Below are 22,160 nucleotides of genomic sequence, written 5' to 3' on the forward strand. Positions count from 1 at the left end.
ATTCTTTTTTGTTTTCCAGCCTCTTGCAAGTGTTCACTCATAGCACAGCGAGCAGAACTCTGTACGTCGATGAAAAACTACCAGCAAGCTCTCCACGACGCAGATGTCCTCTGCCGCAACAAACCCCACTGGCCTGCGGTATGGTGCTTGCATGTCGTAAAGACCAAAATGAAAATTGCTTGTTCTTGGGGCTTCTCTCTGTGGTGGGGACAGTGCTGCTGAGGGCATTGTTGGAAGAACATCACAGCATTAGCAGGGCTGGGAATGTCTACTGAAAGCGAAGTTCTTCATAGGACAAGTCTTGAAAGGTCCTTAGCATGTCTCCAGCCAGTGGAATTTCGGTGGTGGGCAGCCGGTGATGTGTTTTGTTTCCTTTTTTTTGTGCTGGTGTCCGTTGGTGTGTTAGGGCTAGTGCTGCAGCTTGGCAGCAAAATCGGGTCCCTAAGGCTCCAGCAGCCCGGGATGGCCCTGCGGTTCCCGTTGGGATGGTGTGTCCCAGGCGGTGGGTGGCTTTGCTGGCCACCGTGTCTTTCTGAGGAGCATCACAGACTGTATTTCAGCAATTCCCTCCCCTTTGATACTAAGAGTTCACATCTCTGATTCCTGCATGTGTCCTGGTGATTCGTAGAGGGGGTTGGGATTTTTTTTCGCAATGAAAGGAGGTGCTGCAATGAGCATTGCTCTTGGGTAGTTGGAAGCAAGCGTCAGAAAGGATGTTATGAGTGAGAAATGGAAGAAGCATATGGTGGCTGTCGTTACTGCCGGCTGCCTGAGGGTAGACTGGGCGTCTGAAGGCTCGCCCCGCTAGGGTCACACCTCCAGTCAGTCCCTCACCCATCAGGAGCAAAACCGAAGCACAGGTTTGACCACATAAAGTCCCTGGGTGCTACCTGGAGAGAGGATAGCATGGGGGATCAGGGAGGGATTTCAGGCAGACCTTGGCTTCCCTGCGAAGACTAAGGAGGTGTTGTATGAACCCCTCAGCTGCCTGCCTCAGCCCAGGGGGCTGCAACTAGCTCTCTGTTTCCAGCTGGGGAAGACGTGGGGCGAGCAGAGAGGTGCTGTCTGAAGTGTCTGGTTTCTGACAAGTTAGATATTTGTCTCTGAAGGCTATCTGTCTTCTCACCCATTAAAAACTTCCATATGTGAAGGCAGTTCATAATCTTCCCACCGCCTCCAATTTGCCTTGCTGTCTAGGATCATTTCTCATCAAGTCAGGGATCCATCTTGGGTGGCGTTGGCTGGGTTTCTGTGCAGAGGGAGAAAGATGAATTACGCACGTTCAGATGTTTTCTTGTAGCGTCTTCTCTGTTTGCCTTGAATCCATGGAAATGTGATGCGTGTCAGTCGTAGGCGGATAAAGATTTTGTTAATCACATCTCTGAAGAATGCTAATTGAAAATGAAATTTGTCATCATGGCGTAACCAGGAGTGTCACAGACGCATTTCACTTGTGCTTGCTTGTGTGTGTGAAAACTTCCATGTAGGCTGTGCTGACCCAGAATCCATGTTCTTCTGGAATCCTGGGCATCTGCTTTGTTGTGTGTCTTGCAGCATCTCATCCAGTGGCAGAGATTAGCTCAAACATGCACTGTGCAGTTAACAAAAACAAAAAACAAAAAACAAACAAAAAAAACCCACCACAAAAAAAACCCCACCCAAACAAACATAAAATTAAACTCATTCTGAGAGTAGCTCCTGGGAGGCAGTACCTTTTGGCTTATTGGTAACTGAAATGTGGTGGCTCGCTGAGTTACTGGTGAAGCTCCTGAGTCTGCTGTAGTCATTAGAGCAATAGGCAAGTTGGTTTCTTTTCAGTTGCTGTGAAAACCAGGTCCTTGGACTCTCTGAGGCAGGGAGAGGTTTCCAGTTGTACTTTTGTGTGGTGAATAGAAACAGATGCCCTCCTGCCTGCTGCACGAGATCCTGCCTGGACCTTACCCTTCAATCTGGTGCTCCTCAGGGCTGTGTGAAAATAGGAAAGGGATGGTGGCAGCACTAATCTCTGAAATGTAGGCGCCTCTAGTCCCAGGGCCTAGCTTCTGGTGTTGGATCTTCGGGTATTTTGTCCATAGGCAGCCCAGCTCAGTCCTCCCTTGCAGCTTGGATAAGGAGATTGTTCTTGCGGCCCCAAAGGACGAGGCCAAGCGACCGTGTAGCCTCCCCAGCACAGTGGAGCAATCACAGAATCACACAGAATCACAGAATGGTAGGGGTTGGAAGGGACCTCTGTGGGTCATCTAGTCCAACCCTCCTGCCGAAGCAGGGTCACCTACAGAAGGCTGCACAGGACCTTGTCCAGGCGGATCTTGAATATCTCCAGAGAAGGAGACTCCACAACCTCGCTGCGCAGCCTGTTCGAGTGCTCCGTCACCCTCAGAGGGAAGAAGTTCTTCCTCACGTTCAGACGGAACTTCCTGTGCTTCAGTTTGTGCCCACTGCCCCTTGTCCTGTCCCTGGGCTCCACTGAAAAGAGCTTGGCCCCATCCTCCTGACACCCACCCTTCAGATATTTGTAAGTATATATTAGGTCCCCTCTCAGCCTTCTCTTCTTCAGGCTGAACAAGCCCAGCTCCCTCAGCCGCTCCTCGTAGGAGAGATGTTCCAGTCCCCTCACCATCCTTGTAGCCCTCCGCTGGACTCTCTCCAGTAGCTCCTTATCTTTCTTGAACTGGGAATCCTGACAGCGATGCCAGGCTTGTTAGGACCTCTCTAAAAAGGTTATAGAGAGACTGTGCAAGCGTCAAGATGAGAAGGTCAGGGTCACAGTACCCCTCTTCTTACTGCATTCAGGAAATGGAAAATGTATCTCGCTTTGAGAAACTGGTGTGTCCTGAGACTTTTTGTTCAGGTCACCAAATGATGTATGTTAATTAACCTGTCCTACACAGTGCCCGTTACTTGCTTTTGGTACAAGCCTCCTTCTTCCCAACGGTAGAAAGGTAAAGGTCATAAAGTGCCTCAGCTTCAAGGACTATATTGGAAGAGTGAGGGAGGTACCTGCTTGGGAAGATTATGTGATACTGGATCTTTTGGCATTGGTATGAAGAATAGAAAAGTGTATCTGCTTATCTAACCAGTCACTCGGGGTAGTGAAATTGTACTTTCAGCACAGCCTGGAGACAGTCATGTGGATCATAGGTCGACTTGCAGAGCACACTTCCGTCTAATAAGCAAGAGGCAAATGTTTAAATGCACACTTAGTTTCCTTTCATGGTTAAAGAAGAGATTTCCATAGTCAGATTTGAACTGCAAATTTATATCCGCAGGGAAATTCAGAGGTGAGGCATTCATCTCTTGCTACAGTAACAAGTAAAGTAGGACTTGTCCCCAAGCTGACCATCCTACCTGTTGGCCATGGATGTGTTGTCCAGGATGTGGGAGAGGTAGGATGGGGTAAAAGGTTTCAGGTTAAGCTTTGAGAAGTTGCCCTAAATTCATAATATTGTTGGTCGTATCTAGCCAAATAAGCTATGAGAGAAATCATCTCTGTCCTGGTAAAACACTTAGCAGAAGTGAGAGTGTCCTGAACCTAAAACCTTTTGCTTGCTCAGCTGTCACCTCCAGCCTACCCCATGCCACTGCCCTTCCCATGCAGATTCATTACAGTTGAGTTTGCCCTGGTGTATGAAACCATTCTCTAGGGTATCGAGCCCGGTGGGATATGTAGTAGTCTTCGTCCCTGGGGAGACAAATACCCCTCCCCATTCCATATCAGGTCCCTGCTGAGGAAAAGAGCAGTGTTCTTGGCAGGGGGTGATGCAGCAGTGGGTTGCTGGGAGGTCGTCTTTCGGCAAGAAGGACTGACTTTCCTTCGATTGTGTGTGTTAAAGAGGTTGTTATCCAAAAAGCATCTTCACCTGCAGAACGGTGTGAACTTCCAAGTTTGCTGGTGTCTTGCTGCCACTTCAGAAATGATCTCTAGATTTGTACATTTCCTTTGTGTGAACAGGGCCATTATGTGAAAGCAAAAGCTCTTTCTGGATTGGAAAGGACTGAGGAAGCATTGAAGGAGTTTCTCTATTGTGTTGCCTTAAATCCTGAATGGAGCTCAATGAAGAAAGAAGCCCAAAAGGTATAAAATGCATTTACTGGCTGCTTCTTGGCCATCACGCTGCTCTTGCTCCTGCAGCCAAGTAAAATTTGTGTTATTTCAGGTGATAGTAAACAATGAAAGGATAATTTGATTCAGTAGATTCTCCATTAAACCTTATTAGTGTTATGCTGTGCGAGGTGCCTCTTGGGTTTTGTTGATACCTCAGCCAGAGGGATTGTATATTTGTGGATTGCACTGCAAATCTGTAGGTCTGGCTGCTGCTGTTTGTAGATAGGCTTGCAGTTTGTCGGCTGGATTTGACTACACCTGGGTTTCGTAGGCTCAAGGCCCCTAATTTTAGTGCCCCTTGGAGAACCACTTTGAAGTGGGAAGTGGCAGAGGGTTGAGAAGGGGAGCTGCATGCTGCCCTGTCCTGGAAAAATCCTGCAGTCTCTGTAGCAGTTTATATAAATTCCCGAAAGGGACATGCTTACTGCTAACCAACCGTTGTCAGGTTCTCCATGATGGTCCGTACTGGCAGCTTTTTCAAAAAAGAAGTGGGGATTCAGTAAGGCGCTTGGTGGGGACTGGTGAGAGGGAGAACAGGTTCTACGCAACTTTTAGCTAGGGGTGAAATCTGCTTGAGGGTCGAGGAGATGGATGGAGAGCACAAGGAGAGCTGAACACATCTCTGTCAAGCGATTTGGATAGGAGAGCACGGTCTGAAGGCATCTGGAGGCAGGGGTCTGAGGGTTGGAGTGGAGACGGGTAAGGGCAGGAGAAGGATGCAACAGAGTGCCGCCCCAGGCACTCCTGGGCAGCTGAGGCGTTCAGGGTGGGAGGTGGACACCAGAAGAGCACCTTGGGATGTGTCTGTGGTTGTGGTGAGACTGCTGTGCTGGTTTGCTGTGGGCACTGGGGAATGCAGGATGTCCTCAAGCTTCTTGACATCCAGAAGCTGTGAAGTTTGTGTATCTGTGTTCATACAAACATAAATAACTATCTTGTAATAATTATTATTTCTTTTTTTCTCTTTCTAATTGACTAGATAATGTGTGAGATGTTTTTCCCAGCCTTTGAAAATGTGCATGATAGTCTAACAGCACCTTTCTCTAGTCGAACATCCCATACAAGATTGAAACCTGCATTTCTGAGCAGCATAAACACACAGTCAGCTGCAGAAGATAGCTCTGTTGCTGGGTCCTCAAAGGTAAAGTAAAATGCATTCAACACTAGCAGAAGTAACGCAAGGATCTGTCTGATCTGTGTGACATTGTCTTTGTCTGCACTCATGTAGGCACTTACTATTATGGTAAGCCTGTTTTCTCCGTTGCTGTTGGATCTCTTGTTGGGATGTACTTCCTCAGAAAAATAAGAGAATGAAATTCTTTCTTCAGAAAACAGTGTGATGCCTTCATGTGGGGATCGATTATATTTGTGGGTGGTTTTTTCCACTCAGGATTTTAGTATGACAGGAATATAATTTCAAGAGTCAGGAGCTGTGGGGAGAGAAGCGGCCCCATTTCATGCAACTGGAGAGTGGCCTTCTTTGAGATGGACCTTTCTCCCTTGCTAACTCAATGATCTATTGCTGATGTATACAACTAATGGGAAAAAAACAAAGCAAAATTGTCTCATACTGTATATAACTGTTCTTAATTTTTTTAGGATACTGTGTTCAGGTTAACAAAAACCCCGTCCCAAGAATCTGATGTATTTAGAAGCACTGATTCTCCTGTTTCCCATCATGTTCTGGATCTCTATTTTGAAGATAACAAGAAGTCTTTGGGAGCTATTCTCTCCAGTTTACCTGGGGTTGGCTTAAAAAGAAAGCTGTCCAGTGATATGAGGGATTTACAAAGCTTGGATGTCCCCAATAAGATTCCTAAAAAAGGTTTGTGTTGTGGCTTAGAAAGGGGGTTTCTTTTGGACATACTCAAAAATGATGAACTACCTTTTTCGTCCTCCCTTTTTATAGGTGTTAGTGAAACATTCCCAACAGGGATTGGAATAACATTTTGTTGTCTGGTGTGTCTGTTTCTGCTGTAGCAGCCTATTTACCTTATTCCAGAGCAGTTTCGATTCATTCGATGAACACTGTGTTTTTCTTGCTCAAATGCGCCATTTGCAAACTAAGAATTTAGTCTTTGTGTTGCTGGTGCCATTTCCATTTTCTGGATTTCAGAGGTATAGCTGCACTTCATTGTCTTTCTATAGGAAGGAGAGACACAGTAAGCTCAGAAGCTAATCTTTAACTGGCATCAGAAACAGTCACGTGCAATTTTACATGAAATTTTCCAAGCAAACAAAGAAGCCTTTTGAAGGGTAATAAGTGCCCCCCCCCGAGTTTTCTGTCACTTGATAGCTGTGCTTACAATTGGTATGCTTCTCAAGCTTCTAACAAAGACCTCCAAAGTGTTTTTAGTACCCTGGGATAAAAATGCTGAAGGCAAGATATTGCACTGAGTAGTGAAATAATTGGTTGGAAGGGGCTTTTAAAATGCTGTTACATTAGCGTACATTTAAAAAAAAAACCCCAACACCTCCTTGACAAATCTGACTTTTGCCTTGAAATGCTGAAAGTCTGTCTGACATCTCTGCGAACGATCAGCGTGGGGCCGGTTTCTGATCCCGTTGCTGCGGAGGGCAAAGCCCCGTACTTGTCTGCGAGCCGCGGGCTCGGTAAACAGATTGTGAAATGTGACCCGCCTGTATCTTCTCAGCGAAGGCCAGAGATCGCGTTTTACCTGTAACCATTAGTTTCTGGCCTGAGCTAGATCCCGATGCCGTGTTACTATTTGCAGAATTAACACAGCTAGGTTCTTGCTGTTACTGAATGCTAACATGCGAGATGTAGGTTAAAGATAACAGTGTTTTTCTTTGTGGGCCACACAACACCAGTGCCCTCTCCCCTGTCCCGTCTGCGCTCGAGATAAACCAGATGCTGAGCATAAGTTATCCTTTAACAAAACATCCTAGTGTTTTAACTGAACATAAAAAGCTGAGCATTTGTTTTTAACAGTCAAGAATTTGCTTAATAAAACGGACGTGGAGGCAGCGTTCGTCGCTCTGTTGCAACTCTCGCTGAGCAGCAAAGGGGCGCATTGTAAAAGAAGCAGCAGAATCTGCTTGTATAAATGTCGTAAGAAGCTTGAGCTGATAGCTCTTGAGCTTAAACGCTGCTGCTGTGAAGTTTGAAGCCCATGCCCTTTAACTGTGTTAACTACAGGGATAGGTACCAGCCCCAAAAAACCAGGGTGGGCAGAAGTTTAAGTGAAGTGTTTCGTCTCCATGTTTGCAGAGTGCTGAGCTAGTGAAATCAGTATTAGCTAATGCAACTCCAGTAGTCGTTAAACTTTAAGCTGTCTGAAACAGGGCATCTCCACAGCAGCCTAGACTAGAAGAGCATAAGCTTTTTAATGCTTGTAAGAAAAATTACTCCTGCTGAGAAATCTATAATAAACACTGAAATAGTTTTACTGTGTGTAAACAAATTAAATTCTGGACTTAATGTACTTTAAAACATCTGGTCTGGCTGATGTGGGAGTGGTGATGGTGGTGGGAAAGCAATAGCAGAGTGTTTTAAAAACTAGACTGTAAAAAAAAAAACAAAACCGACCATTTTTGGAAAAGCAAAACATGGGTATTCAGCTCTGAAGTGCTTTTTCTAGCCATAGACATCATCCTCTGCTCTCCAAAAGATAAAGTCTAAAACTTGAAAGGAAAATATGTTTGTTTGGAATGAAATTTCAAGAAAAGAAAAGAGAGAAATTAGTTTCTGTATGGAAAAACAAATTAAGCAGCATCTGAAACCTCAGTAATACTTAAATATTTACTGTAATCATCTGAACTGTACTTAGATGCAGATGTTTTGCCTGAAAACACCGTCATCACTTCAGGAGAGGTACCAACAACTCTGGTGGATGCATCGGACTTTGAGTGTTCCCTCTGCATGAGGTACGACTGCATTGATTTGGGATTAAGATCAGAAAGCCCTTCTAGCTTCTGGGAAACCTGCCAAAGAACGTCTAAATCACTACCTTTTTCCTGAACCTTGCAGCTGGTGAATCTTTACAGATGTGATTTTCTCCATTACACATGATTTTCTCCATTCTTTACCACTCCTAAAAGTGAAAACCTTTTCCATATCCTTAGATAAAACTCTCACCTGTGATTTATGCAAAAGCAGGAAGGGAAGAGGTGGCTGGATCTAGTCACTGCTTTCCACAGCTTGGGGATCTGTATTGTTTATGTTGGCAGCTTAGCTTTTTTTGTTCCATGTTTTCATGTTCAGGTTGTTCTACGAACCTGTTACCACTCCCTGTGGACACACCTTTTGCCTCAAATGCCTTGAGCGTTGCCTTGACCATAATCCGCATTGCCCACTCTGCAAAGAAAAGCTGTCAGAAGTGAGTATGTCTTTGCCCTAATTAACAAAAAAATACAAACCTGTTTTTTCTGAAAACATGTATACGGGGATTTTCTGTGCTCTGCTCGCAGACCAGAACAACACAGTAGTACCCGCAGCATCAAGCTGTGCACAGACCTCATTTGCTCTAGAACAGATTTTAGAAGATGCACGTGGTTTGCGGGTTCTGAAAGAAATTGAGGATTCCAGTGTCACGTCAGGGTCGTGCCTGGGGAGCCCCAACCATAGCCCTGTTCCTACCGCCTCTCCAGTCTGTATCTCTGTGGTGAATGAGGAGTGGTCACTCCTTGGCCAAAGCTTCTGCTCCGACAGACAGACATAATGTGTCTCGTACGTGGAGTACTTCTTGGGGAGCAGTAACCCGACAGCTCTAGGTGCAAATAACGTATGCAACTTCCGCAAGTGTGAGGAGGGACTGCCTGTTCTTGGAGGCAGTACAACTTCTGCAAATAAAGGGCACGGGGTTATAGTTAAATGGGCACCGGAGTGAACCTCATATCCTGAAGTGGAAATTTTGATACCTGAAGGCTGTAAAGGAGGAGGAATCAGTACAATCCCGAACTAACGTGCTCTTTGGCCTTAGGAAAGGGGATGGCTTGGGAGGAAGAGATGTTAACCTGACTTCTCGTTACCAGACTTAGAAGTTGACTCTTCTTGCAGTTTCTAGCAAGCAGAACTTACAAGAAGACCGTCCTTACAGAAGAACTGATAGTCCGTTACTTGCCAGAGGAATTATCTGAAAGGAAGAAAGTTTATGAGGAAGAAATGAAGGAATTGTCAAAGTAGGCTCTCATTTTACTACTGACAGCTGTTATAAAAATGTATTTTTTATTCTAAATTACTTGAAGAAGCTTCATTTGCTTATGCAAATGCACAAATAGAATGAATTTGCCAATGAACCTGCCAGATGTTTTGTATTTTTGAGATGTTTGTTGCAGATAAACAAGAAAAAAATATGCTTGGATGGTAGAGAGACACAAAAATATTCTTAAAATAATGATAATTGCTTTTTCCTCTGCAACAGTATAATAGCTTTAAAAGTTATAATAGAAGTTTTTTGGGAGTAGAATTCCAGTTATAAATGGGTTATACTTCAGGTCAGGAGAAGTTCCAGGGGTTCACCATTGTCAGTGGCTAGTGGATCTTACGCTACAACTCAGCTAAAAAGAAAAATAAAACATGCAGTTAAGCCTGAAAAAATAATATGAGGATTAGTGGGATTCTTGAAAATTAAAGGGCTTTACTGAGCTTGGGAATTCTCTACCACCTTGCTTTGAACCTGGTTAGTTCTTAGGTACTATATTACTATAAAAAGTTATCACCAATATCTTACTACTTGTGTTCACACCAATATCTTACTACTTGTGTTTAAGTATTGATATACACACATTTGGGAAAATTATTTCCTGACTTTTTGTCTATGAAAGTAGATTAGAGGGACTTTTTATTTAATATACTAACAGAGAGCGCCCTGAAATATGTTTGTCTTGTAAAAATGACAGGCTTCGGCCAGATACACATTTACAAAGAATGAGTCTAAAGAAACCACTGGACTCAGTGTCGTGTTAAGGGTTTATGCTGAATGTAGCAGTACCCAGAAAAAAGCTGAACTTTTTTTTTAACAATTACCTTGCAGTCTGAATAAAGACGTTCCCATCTTCGTATGTACCATGGCCTTCCCTACCATCCCTTGTCCACTCCATGTCTTTGAACCTCGTTACCGTCTAATGATAAGAAGATGCATGGAAACTGGTACCAAGCAGTTTGGCATGTGCTTAGCTGATGAATTAAAAGGGTAAGGAGATGAGCTGAGTATGTCCTGTTGTTGTAGACGCTGTTGTGACGCTAATGGAGTACTACATTCAGCCCAGTATACTTGTCTCCCCAAACCCCTGTGGTTCCTTCCAGTCCTGTATGAAGCAATACAGAAGTGGATGGCTTTTTAGTTTCATATATTAAACATTCCTTTTGACACAAAGATGAATTTTTTATTGCTTCTCTGTTGGATGGATAACAAGAATACAACTCATCCTGCTACTGCAGGTTCCAAAAAAAGCACTTAATTGTTTGTGTGGTTGGAAAGCTTTCTAGCCTGTTTGTTCTAGTGAAAGCTGGCTGACTGGGTGAGGTTGCTCTTCTGTCTGCTCAGTTTTAAAAAATAAAAATAATATCGAAAAAAAAATATCCAAACTTCACATAGTTTTCCTGCATAGATGGTATCATTTGAATGAGACAAAGTATACCTTTGGCTGAGTGAGAAGCCTGCTCTGCTGCTAAGCGTTGAATTTTGATGCTTGTCTTTACTGCTGTGTTGCAATGTCTAAATTATCCGCAGTGAGTGGGTTACATTGTCTTTTTTATATGATCTTACCTTTAATTCATTTTTGTGAATCCTGACGCTGGTGTGTTTCCAGCTCCCTGTGCGGAGACTGAATACTAATCATTAGACGAAAACCGTCAGTTTTTTAAGTCCTTTATAGATGGCAGTTTTTTGAGTGAAGGGGTTAAGAAGGTGCTCGTGGGGAAAAAAATAAGGTGATCTTAAGAAAGGTCTGCCTTACAAGATGTAATAGATAGTTGCTGACTTCAAAAGTTGTGTTGGAGTGATGCAGACTGTAGAATGGATAACCAGCGTGGGAATTTTTAAGAACACATTAGACAGGTATCCTCAGGAGCAGCATTATTGTAGGTGATCATCACTGCAGCTGAGGAGGGCACTCATACCAGGACTTGGCAGCCTTTCCTTGTCCAGTTCAGGTTGTTTGGGTGTTTTGTTTTGTTTTATTTTCTCCCAGACTAGACAGTAAGATGGCAGTAAGCATACAGGAGGTGCTACAGCTTCCAGTCGGCTCTGGCTGTGCTTCATGCCATTTGGCATGCTGTCAGTGCTGCATTCAGTGGATTTCAGGCTCCAGCAGCAGCTGGTGCTCCACAGTCCCTTCCAGGCCTGTTACCAATTTTCTGGAAGCAAATACTTGTAAGAGTGAGGACAAAATGAGCCTAGGACATCAGTGATAACTCCCCATAGGTCTGTGAAGGCTGTGGAAGAGCCAAACTTATTCGGAGTCAGGCCTAATACAGAGGGCCAAGGGCTTACAATCCCCAAAACACAAGAACTGGTTTATTAGGTAGTGTCATAAAGGGTATTTAAAAATACGAGCAGTATGGTTAGATTTTTATGTCCTGTCTGTTTTGAGTTACTGAAATAATTAAACGTTTTAGGCATGGTAACTTAAATCAAACACTGAAGCACAAGAAGCCTTCATCTGTCAGGCAGGCACCTGGCAGGCTGTTGTAGCTTCTTGCACAAGTCAAGAAGTTCCTTTGTTTATTCAAAATTGCAGAATCAACTGGGAATACAAAAAGTGGGGAAACTTGTTTTGCCATGGATACATACCTCCCGTGGAAAACACAGTGACATGTTCAATTCATTACCTTCCTCTGGTTTATTTCTCCATTTTAAGTTAAAATAGGCAGAAGAATATAAACTTTGAATGTGTCTACATTTTATACCCATTTCAAGGTGCTTTCTTGTCTCTCTTTGATTAAAGTTACTTTCTATCCAAAAGTAACTTCTCAAAGAAAGACAAAAAAGAAAAAAAAAATCATCACTTGTAGCTTAATTTCTAAATTCGGTATGAATGTCACTGAAATCATTAGTTTAAACAATTGTTGTGTAGCTGTGTAAACAGTGCTTAGTATAATATTGCTAGAATAAACTCCACTTTTTGTAATCCCACTGGTAGAGCACCAGGGCTTAGCTGTGTGCAGCTGTACTCTCCTTCCTCCTCCTCAGTTTGTTCTGTACAATGGCCAGGAGAGAACAGTTGTTCACAGCGATGAGGGTTTTTTTTTCTCCTCCCAAGCCCATGATTTCTGGTAGAGTAGAAACAAGAGTCTTTTCCCCGTAGTGTCGCTGTTTCTTCATCACTCTGATGTAAGAAATGGCCAAGCCCTGGTAAAACAAAGGTTTCCCTGGTGAAATGTTTATGTGGGGATTTGGTAACTGGAGATGAGAGTAGATACAGTGCATTCTCCTGCTTAGCAGTAGACTGAGGTGCAGAGCTGCAAGTGGTGGCAGATCAGGTATCGTGGTGAAGAGTGATGGTACAAATCAGCCTCTCTAGTGAACTCATTACAGCACAAACGTAGAGTAGCTAAGCCTGATCATTGAAAGTAAAAATTTGTTGCATGCTTGTTTCCAGGGCTTGGTTAAAACCGGTGCCTACTTTAAATATAGCAGGTACAAATGTGCTTTTGTGAAGAGGATATTTTGGGTTTGGGTGTTCCCCCCTGTTGAGTGGGGTTTTTTGTTGTTGGGGGTTTTTTTTAACTTTAAGGTAACAAGTGCAAGAAACAAATCTTGCCCTATAGAAGCCTTTTCCTTCTAAAGCCTGTAATCCTGTGTTTACACCTCAGAATAGGGGGATAGTCCTTCCAGCCCTGCATTTGTTCCTCGGTTTCTGGACTTCCTTATGATATCTTTAGCCATCTTGTTGTCTTTGCAAACCAGATGAATTTGCCATCAGCAGCTGCCAACTCCCAGCATGAAACCTGCTCTGTTGAGTTTCCTGCCCCTTCCCAACCCTCCCACCCTGCAGATACACTCCGAAAATGCTGCTGCCCTGGACCTCTGAGGGAAGGCAGAAAGGGTGGGGGTTGTGTGGCTGATGTGAACAAGCAGAAATGTGTTGTCACCAAAGCAGGATCCTCTTTCAAATAAGAAGTGGTGAATTAGGCCCAGTATTTGTCCTGATGTGTATAAACACTTGTTGATGACTTCCCCTTTTATGCCCTTCTGTCATTTCAGATTTGCAGATCATGGCTGTATATTAGAGATCAGGGACGTAAAGTTTTTTCCTGATGGGCGCTCAGTTGTTGATACAGTTGGTGTCCGTCGTTTTAGGGTCTTAAGCCATGGCCAGCGAGATGGATATAACACAGCAAACATCGAGTATCTTGAAGATAAAAAGGTGATCTATGGTGCAAAGTTATTCATACCCATGTATTGCTGGATTCACTTAAATAGCCTTTCCTTGTTGCATTTCAAGCTAGCTGTGCATTATTTTTAAACCAATACCATTATAAATACTAAAGGTCTATTTTGAAAACCATGGAACAATCTTTGTCTCTTCCTTCCCTTTCTTCCTTTCTGCCCTTATTATCTCTGCTTGAAGTGTTGCGCTCCTGTCATGGATCTCAAAGTAGCTTCTCAGACTCGGGTGCTGAGGTGTGTCATGACATGTAGGTGAGGTCAGAGTAACGTTTTAAAACTGGTACAGATTTGAAACCCTGCTAAGAGCACATGCCCCTGTTGTTAGAGAGCTGACTATTCTCTTCTTGCCCTAAACAGACAGTTGGAGAATTCGTATGACCTCCAAGCTCTCGTTTACAGAACAGGTTCTCAAACCAATGTGGGAGTCCGCTCTTAAAATGACATCTCAGTGACATGTAGTTAACCACACCTGTATGAGCATCCATCAGAGCTGGCTGAGAGCGGAGAATTACAGGGAGGGGAGTAGGTTTTTAAAACAAGGCCTCTTATAAAACCTGCTTCAAGTGAGGTGCTTGTGGTGGGTGTTGGCCAAAGGGTGGATTTTTGGCTTTGCTTAATGATGACTTGCTGGATCATCTTCAGACCAGGTCTGCAAAACTGTAATCCCTCTTAACATTGAGCTTAGTTATAATCTCATGCCGGTTGATGAATTCCACTCTGGTCATACAGCTCTTCAGTGCGGTCCCATAGTTGGAGTGCAAGTCTATAAAGTCTTAGTGGGGCTTTTCTCACCTGTGCAGGATGATGCAGTTGTTGGCCTGGGTAGGAAAGGCAGATTGTGTGGAGGTGCCTCCCCCTGCGAAAGGTCGGAGTAGGTAGTCCTCTCAGAGTGAGGGCCCTGCCGTGTTTAAGTCACCAGCGCAGGGTGGTGGAACACAAGTATCCAGGCATTGTTTGTAGATGGTGCCAGAGACACACCTCTTCGTAATTAAGAGTGAGATTTACCTCGTCTCACTTGAGAGGCTGACGTCTGTGTTCACCACCCTACCTTCATGTTATATCTGACTGTGAGAAATCTCAGTCCAAAGCTGTGTATTTTATCTGCTCTGTCTTAGATACCTACCTTAAGACGAGATTAATTGCCCTCTAGAGCTGTTCCTCCTTGACTGTGAAGGGCATCCAGAGCAGCTAGCGCAGATCTACATCTGGGTAGCACAGGTGAATCACACCATTGATGCCTACAGATTACAGGAGGAAAAACAGCCTCAAACCAAAAAACCAAACAAATCAAATCACCGGGTTGTGGTGGGTTTTGCTTACGCTTTTTTCTTTTCCCTCGTAGCTAATAGTTAGGCCTGTGCAACTAAAACACTCTTTGCCTCAGCGAGGTGGGGTTTTTTTTTTTAAATGCCATTCTGGTATTGGGAAAGCATCCACTTGCCCTGCTTCTTGCCTGCTCAGGTGTCTGCCCTCCTCCTCCTCGGCTGTCCTGCCATGGCCTTAACACTTCTGTAAAATACTGCTGGTCTCTAAGTGCCATAGAGCCGCTGTCTCTGTGCTCGGTGGCAGTAGTGTTTCTTTTGTTTTGCCAGACTGTATACCAATGTTCAGAGGTCCTGCCGTGACAGGGACTCGAGGTCATGGGTTTCAGATGATTAATATGATGTCCCATGATCAGAGAGCAGGTTTTTCTGTTGTGCCAGCATTTAGGAATGGATATTAACGAGGCAGTTACTGCCCCAAGAAATGTCACTTCAGAACACTTAGGGGGAGGGTAAAAAGACTCCAGCATCACAGGTTTGAAATCTGAGACTTGCGTACAGTTTGCTTAGATCAGGACATTTGAACAGCTGTAGTCACTGCATTATTTTGCTTCGCTTGCTGCTGGGGAAGCGTGTGGACTCCACGGTATCAAACCTGTTCTGTTCCATCTCGCTTCTTTTAACAATAAGGTTGAAGGACCAGAATATGAAGAACTTGTCCGCCTTCATGATTCAGTTTATGATCAAGCTGTTGCCTGGTTTACTTCTCTTAAAGACAATATGAAAATGCAAATTCTCAATCATTTTGGGTCCATGCCGGGAAAAGAACCAGAGCCACAGGTAATAAAACCTTTCTACTTATGCAGTCTTATTCTATACAGAATTTTTACACAAGACTATTTCCTGACAGGTTTTGCTGTGGTTTTGTGTGTTCTAAACTCTTTCTTAGCCAATTTCGGACTATTAGCATGAAGCATAGAAAAAAATTATTCAATGGAAAACAATATACCAATGTAAGTTGGTATCTGAAGAGATCAGTCTTAATGGCGTATATAAACAAGGAGAGCACCTGAAGTTTTTTAGTTGCTGCTTGAACTGTTTTGTGGTGACTTTCTTAGCAAATAGAAGGTGGGAAGGAAGGTGGTGTTCTTCATGGGGCAGTGCTGGTGAATACATGATGGCATGTCTTTCCGTCCTTTTGCAGAGCAACCCCAGTGGTCCTGCCTGGTACTGGTGGCTCTTGGCAGTGTTGCCTCTGGAGAACAGAGCTCAGCTGGCTATACTGGCTATGACCTCCCTTAAAGATCGTCTTATCGCCATCAGACGCGTATTGATATTTGTGACTCGCAAAAGACCCAGATAACATGGACTTCAGTTGTGAGTGGGCACCGAAAACATCTCATGACAGGTTGTTCTGGGGGAGGGCGAAGGGGGAGGGGTTGTTTTTTGTTTTCTCAAAGATTCCTTCAAAAAGGAACAGCCCTTTCTGACTGTCCAGCATTCATCGATTGCATCAGTTTGTTATCCTGGGTATTCACCAAACCTTGCACTCTCTCCTGTTGTCCTGATGAAATCTGAGCCTCTACAAAGCTGTGCGACAGTTAGAGCGTAGCTGATAGGTGTGGATAATTGCTTCAAAGTACTACGATAGAGTTGATATTTCTAGCCTGCAAGAGACTTCAGTACTAGAGTAGCACCATTGGCCTGCATGTGGTTTGGATTTCCACTTGATGGGAAAAGGAAACTGGACAATGGATTGAAGAGGTGTTTCCTAGACTTGCTTGAAGGCAGTGAACAGAAGAGGAGTTACGCTGCCCGGCAGAAGTACGCGTGAAGACTGTAAGCGACAGTGTGCTCTGGCAGTGGATCGGTAGGCAGTCTGTCATACACCCACGTCTCTCTCTCTTCAGCAAACAGCAGTCTGCGAGGAAAAAAAAAATCAAGCTGTTTGTGGTTAAGGCATCTGAGGGTGTTTATTCTGAAAGAATAATAGCTACTGAATAAGTGCACTATTTAGTAGCCTTAGGTAATCCCTCTTGTGATTTATGTGTTGTAGCGGATGGAGTATGTACAAAATATTTGGAAAGGTCTACTTTGGTTTATTTGAAAAGAAGAAGTAATCCTAGATGGTCTTATCACTAAATTTGAATCAAGCCGGCTCCCTAACGTATGATGAACGCTGCTGTGAAATAACGATTTCACGCCAAGTGCGAGGGAGGCATGCTGCCGTTCGCTCTGGACGCCTGCTCTGCGAGTGGGACCGGCGAGGAAGAAACGCGGGGAGGTTTCCACCTCCCTCCTGCCTGCAGTGTCGCGCCAGCCTCCCGTTATGATGGGGTGATCTCTCCTGAACGTGTTTCAAACCGAAAGTATTGTAGTTTAGTACCAGTTGCCGTATGTGATGGAAGTCAGACCGCAATAACGCCCTGAAGGGAGGCACAAACCGAGCCTATAAAGGCAAGTCTCAATGCAAGCTTAAGTCAGGTGTTAACCTTCATTTGTCTCTTTGATTATTTTTTGTATGTATTGTTTTGTTAATATCTAACTTTGATAGCTATTAAATTGATCGCTTGTCAGGCAAACGATCAGCATTTGCTCAACTGCCAATGAAATAACGAACAGTGTTACCAATTCAATTGGCGTAGTTTCCTATAAGTAGAACTGATACTACCAACAGGGGAAAAAAAAAAAGTTGACTTGAATCTCCATGTGCTGCAAGCATAGCAAGACCAATGTAAAGACTTGTTCATGTGCAGAAGTCCGGTGAGAAGAAATGGCTGTTTACCTAAATGGTCAAAGTGCCTGGTTTCTTTTTTTAGTTCTTTGTCCTTATTTGTCAATGAAGATATATTTAAACTTTTTTTTTTTTCACTTTGCACATGAATTCTGGAAGAAGACTGCATTAAAAAGCAGTCATTAAGATATATTACCTGCTCTCTTTGGGTATTGTAGGTATAACCTGTGTGGTCTGGGAAACAAAAATACAGAGTTTTTTTCCTTTCAGCAAATGGCTACCACAAATGGTTTCTGTAACATACCCTGAATGTACTGTAACTGCCTCTACCTTGAACACGCCTTTTCTATTTAAATAGTTGGTAAGTGTATTCTCTGAATTGTGAAGTGCGTAACTTAACAACCAATGATGTCGTAACCTCTACAGTAGCCTTCTGCAAGTTCTGCTACCATCACCAAAATACTCGAAAATGAAGTTGGATGCATTTCCTCCGGGGTTTGAAAATGATGAGGAGGAGGTCAGTGAAGTAGAAAGGAATTGTTCTGCACACAGGGGAGGAAATGTCAGAAGTCAGTAGGTCTTCAGCCCACTGTCAGCTGAGCTACTGAAGGGTGGTTTCGCAATCTAATTCTCAGACCAGAAGATGGACTGTATGTGATCTCGCAATCCTTTCTGTTCAGCTTCCTGTTCTTCCCAGCCCTTTCCATGCTATGTGTTTCTTCCAGGCTCCCTCATCTCGCTCCTTTGTGTGTCTGGCCTAGTTTTGAGTGTTGCTAGTTTAGCTGCAAGGGGACGCCGATGGTATTTGTATATTGCTGGTCCCTGATCTTACGTGTGCGTAATTTTACATATAGGAATGCTTTTAAGAGAAAAAAAAAAATATCAAGGTGCTAGTTAGTGTCTTCTTGGCTTTGCCTCAGTAACTAATGTGAATATTCTTTGCAAAAGTGATTTTTCAAGATACCTGCTTTTGAGGTACTTTTGAGAGGAAACCTTACGGAACAAGAGAGATTGTTTACTGCTGTTCTGTGATGTGTGAAGACACATTTTACATGGAAAGTGACATTACTGTGTTCATGAAGGCCCATATAATTAATGGAATGATAGTTACCTAAGAGAAAGCTGAACTGTAGAGGGATTTTTTTTTTTAGTCAAGGTTTAAAGCAGTTTGTGAATATTTCAGTGACTGATGTTTTGGATAAATGATGACAACCTAGGAATTGTCTGTGTGTGGATGCAAATAATCATATTAGCAGCCCGAAGCTGACATTTCTTCCAAAACATTGAATGCTGATCAAATAGCAAAGCTTTAATAAAGAAAGATCACCACTGCCCTGTGGTACTTGCTCTCTAAGGGGAAGTGCCAATTTCATTGTTACCAAATTCTCTCTGCCATATAATCTCTACAGCATCCGGTAGTACCTCATGGGAAAAGCTAGCTATCTCATTTCTCTCTAGAGGAAATGTCCACGTTACGGCCGGTCTGCACTTCGGTGTAACTTGTCGCCAAGGTACGTGTGGAAGCGTTGGAGCTGAGCTCCTGGAAGAGATAGACAGAATTCGTTGCCTTTCTAGCTCATTACACTTTTCTTGCTTGCTGTCCAAGCAAGGATGCTGGGATATATGATGAGTCTTTTCACTGTGGTGAATGTGGCCCTTCTTTATACATCATAAAGAGGCCAAAAAAAAGAAAAAAAAATCCCTCTACCTCTACACCTGTTGTTCACCTGTAAAGCTTCAAGCTACAAAATGATATATATATTTTAACCTTTTTTTGTCTTTCAGAAGCATACTAATTGTTTGCCACTGAGGCCTTTTATCTACTGTATTTTAATATGTTCATTTGATAGTCATCGAGATCTCTTTGTACTTCTAACCTGTAGATCTTGTCATGTTTCTTACTGCTCCTTTTTCCTCCTTCTCCAGTCCACTTTTAAATTGATAAATAGAAAGCTGTACACTCTCTATTCCTATTACATTTTACACTAGTGGAACTGGTATTTTGGTAGCGCCTTAATTTTGCAGTTGTGAAATGATTGTATCAACTCTTATCTGGGGCTTCTGACCAGATTTAAATGAGTATGTTTAATGTAGATAAACTTGAAACCATTTTTTACTGTTTTAAAGCTAGTTATGGAGTGTGTACATATGTATAAAATATAAATTATTAATCTGCACCTTTTTGTATCTAGTAAATACAGGAGAAGTTCATGTTCTAACCACATTTGGCACTTCTTGTTGCATAAGCAAAGCCAAAACTTTTTTTAAAAATTGCAATGTTCATTTCATGTATATTTGCAATATTCATGGGAAATGTATTTAATTTATGTGATATTTGGAATAAAACAGATTGAATTTATAAGAGCGTGAGTTTACGGGGAAGCTTTATCACGCTGTGGGAGCTGAGAGCTGGCGCTGCGATAAATACAGTCTGAACGGAAGGAAGCCGCTGATGTGCTGCTGTCAGAAGGAGGGGTGATAGTTTGGTTTCCCCGACAGGAGCCCAAGGGATGAGCTTTGGCCTCGCAGGGTTTGGAGAAGCGAATGGCATCCCAGAAGCAGCAGTTGGACTTTGGGGCTCCTAAGTGGCATGGCAAAGGTTTTAGCCCCAGTGCAAGAGAGAAGTGGGGGAGGCTGGAGGGCGTGCGGCGCGGTGGGGCTTGCCGGGGCCCTGGGGCAAGGGGTGTCAATGTGAGGGGTGGCTTTGGAGCGAAACGGGAGGGAGGTAAGGAGCCCTCAGCAGAGGTGGGAGAGGGGGAGATGAACCCTTAACTCCTGCTGGAATGGAATATGGCAAAGGTGGGAGAGGGGTCACGCAGCTGGCTTTTCATTTTGTGGCTGCTTGGATGGAGTGTTTTTCTAGCCCGAAAGGTGACCTGGCTGGCCCCACAGAATAAATTACGAAAATTGTGGTTATGATTAAGGACACAAAATGCTTTGTTGACTAAGCCTGGTAAAATCAAATATGACCAGGGTGCTGCAAGGTGGAAGTGGTGTTGTGCACTGAGGTGCTGGGCGCGGGGGGTGGTGGGAGACCAGCCAGGCTGCTGCAGCAGCAGCAAAATGCGGTTGCGGAGGGCAAAGCCAAGCCTGGTTGCAGAAAGCGTATCCCATCTCTCAGCAATGTCTCGCTGCCAGCTGAGCAAAACCACTCTGAAGGTATTTCTGTAAATATTAGCCTTTTGCTGTTTTTTTTTCCTTTGGAATGGGCTTGACTTTGGCCTTATTCATGCTGCCTTTGTGCCTGTACTCACTGAGTGTCTGAGCAAACAAACAGGAGGTGGGGAAACATGACTGACCCACCTTTCCTTCTTAGCAATAGAAGCGAAAGGGCTACATGAAGTTAGCAAGTACTAATAGGATGTTTTTCCTCGCCCTGCATATCCTTCGCTAGCTGATGTCGAGCCCTGGAAGGGCAGCATGTCGGATTGTGCCCCTTTGCCTGAGCCTTCGAGTGATGCCATTCCTAGAGCTTGGTAACCTTAGTGGTCTGTCGTCCGCTTTGCATTATGTACTGCTTCATCAAACCGGGAACTCGAAATAGCGCTGCTTAATCCTGCCCAGCAGCACTTACATTTGGAAGGCCGAGCACTTGCTGGAAGCTGTTGGCTATTGAGCCATAGAATGAGAAAAATGAGTAATATGGACCAAAAAATCTGAGACTGTGTATCTGTGGGGTGAAAAAAGAAAACTGAATCCATGCCAGCACTTTTCTCAGTTCCTGTAACGAGTGTGTATACTACACTTGCAGCTAAGACAGGCATGTTTTTAATCACATTTACGTTACATGGTAGGAACAAGTTGTTTCTAAATCGAGATGAGTATCACTTGCTGACAACTTTTATAGCTGTGTTCTGCCATATGTGGTGTTCAGCCTTGTCTGCTAAATTTGGGACTTTGTGCATCCATGGAAGAAACGTCTTCACTTTTAAATGTCGCTTATGTTTTATTCTCGTAAACATCTGCTGCTCTTTTTGTGCATCAGCCACAGGTCCTGGGAGGAGCTGGATTTTGAACACAGAAGTCAGACCACAAGCTGGTCCTGGGGACCAGGCCAGTTAATCTCACCTGTAGACCACGTTAGAGAAACAGCTCTGCTCCCCTTTCCTCTACCCAGTATATTCCAGAGGCAGAGCTGAAACTCCCCATGTTATACACCTGGTGTCTGTGCAGGCTTGAGGATGGTATACTGAAAGGGCCCAAGAGCACAATTTTCTTTAACCATAATAACAGCCAAAGGGAAGCACCTCTGCACAGCCCCTTCAGCCCAGCATCCCATTTGTGTTCACTGCGGCATGAAACCCTCCCACCCTCAGCTCAGCTGAGCTCACGGATCCCATGGGAGACCCACAGCTCATCGTGGCTGGGGTCTTTCCTGTCATTCCCAGCCCCTTCTTGTCACAAGCCCTTGTTCTTCCCCCACCGATCTGCTGGTTTGCTTTTCAAGGGAGGAAGGAGGTGAAAGGTAAGAAATAAACCAAGTGCCTGGGAAAGTTTTGCTGGCCAGTGGCTCCAGTTGCCAGTTTTCTGGCCAAAGCGGCAGTCAGAGAGCAGGTTCAGGCAGCAGGACCCCTCATGTCCTGTCAGAGCAGATCTGGCAGGGGAAGAAACACACTTTTAAAGCAGAAGGAGGGAGGAACGTGTAACGTGCTGTCATTCATCATAAGAGGAAAGATAACCGACTTTGAGCCTAGGCTCAGCCC

At 44.0% G+C, this 22,160-nt stretch overlaps 1 protein-coding gene across 1 annotated transcript in view; it reads left to right on the forward strand.

The window, feature by feature from the left end:
- LONRF2 (LON peptidase N-terminal domain and ring finger 2) overlaps window positions 1-19,800 on the forward strand; it is a 35,399-nt gene extending 15,599 nt beyond the window's left edge. Inside the window, exons 2-12 of the mRNA XM_075426742.1 lie at window positions 20-138; window positions 3,953-4,075; window positions 5,085-5,246; window positions 5,705-5,930; window positions 7,897-7,993; window positions 8,331-8,445; window positions 9,126-9,247; window positions 10,102-10,260; window positions 13,276-13,438; window positions 15,414-15,563; window positions 15,928-19,800. Coding sequence (XP_075282857.1) covers window positions 20-138; window positions 3,953-4,075; window positions 5,085-5,246; window positions 5,705-5,930; window positions 7,897-7,993; window positions 8,331-8,445; window positions 9,126-9,247; window positions 10,102-10,260; window positions 13,276-13,438; window positions 15,414-15,563; window positions 15,928-16,086 — 1,595 coding nt within the window. The 3' untranslated portion in view covers window positions 16,087-19,800. The remainder of the gene's footprint in view (window positions 1-19; window positions 139-3,952; window positions 4,076-5,084; window positions 5,247-5,704; window positions 5,931-7,896; window positions 7,994-8,330; window positions 8,446-9,125; window positions 9,248-10,101; window positions 10,261-13,275; window positions 13,439-15,413; window positions 15,564-15,927) is intronic.
- The last annotated feature ends 2,360 nt before the right edge of the window (window positions 19,801-22,160 follow it).

Source organism: Opisthocomus hoazin, chromosome 1 (genome assembly GCF_030867145.1).
Source record: "Opisthocomus hoazin isolate bOpiHoa1 chromosome 1, bOpiHoa1.hap1, whole genome shotgun sequence".
In the NCBI taxonomy this organism is placed as follows: domain Eukaryota; kingdom Metazoa; phylum Chordata; class Aves; order Opisthocomiformes; family Opisthocomidae; genus Opisthocomus; species Opisthocomus hoazin.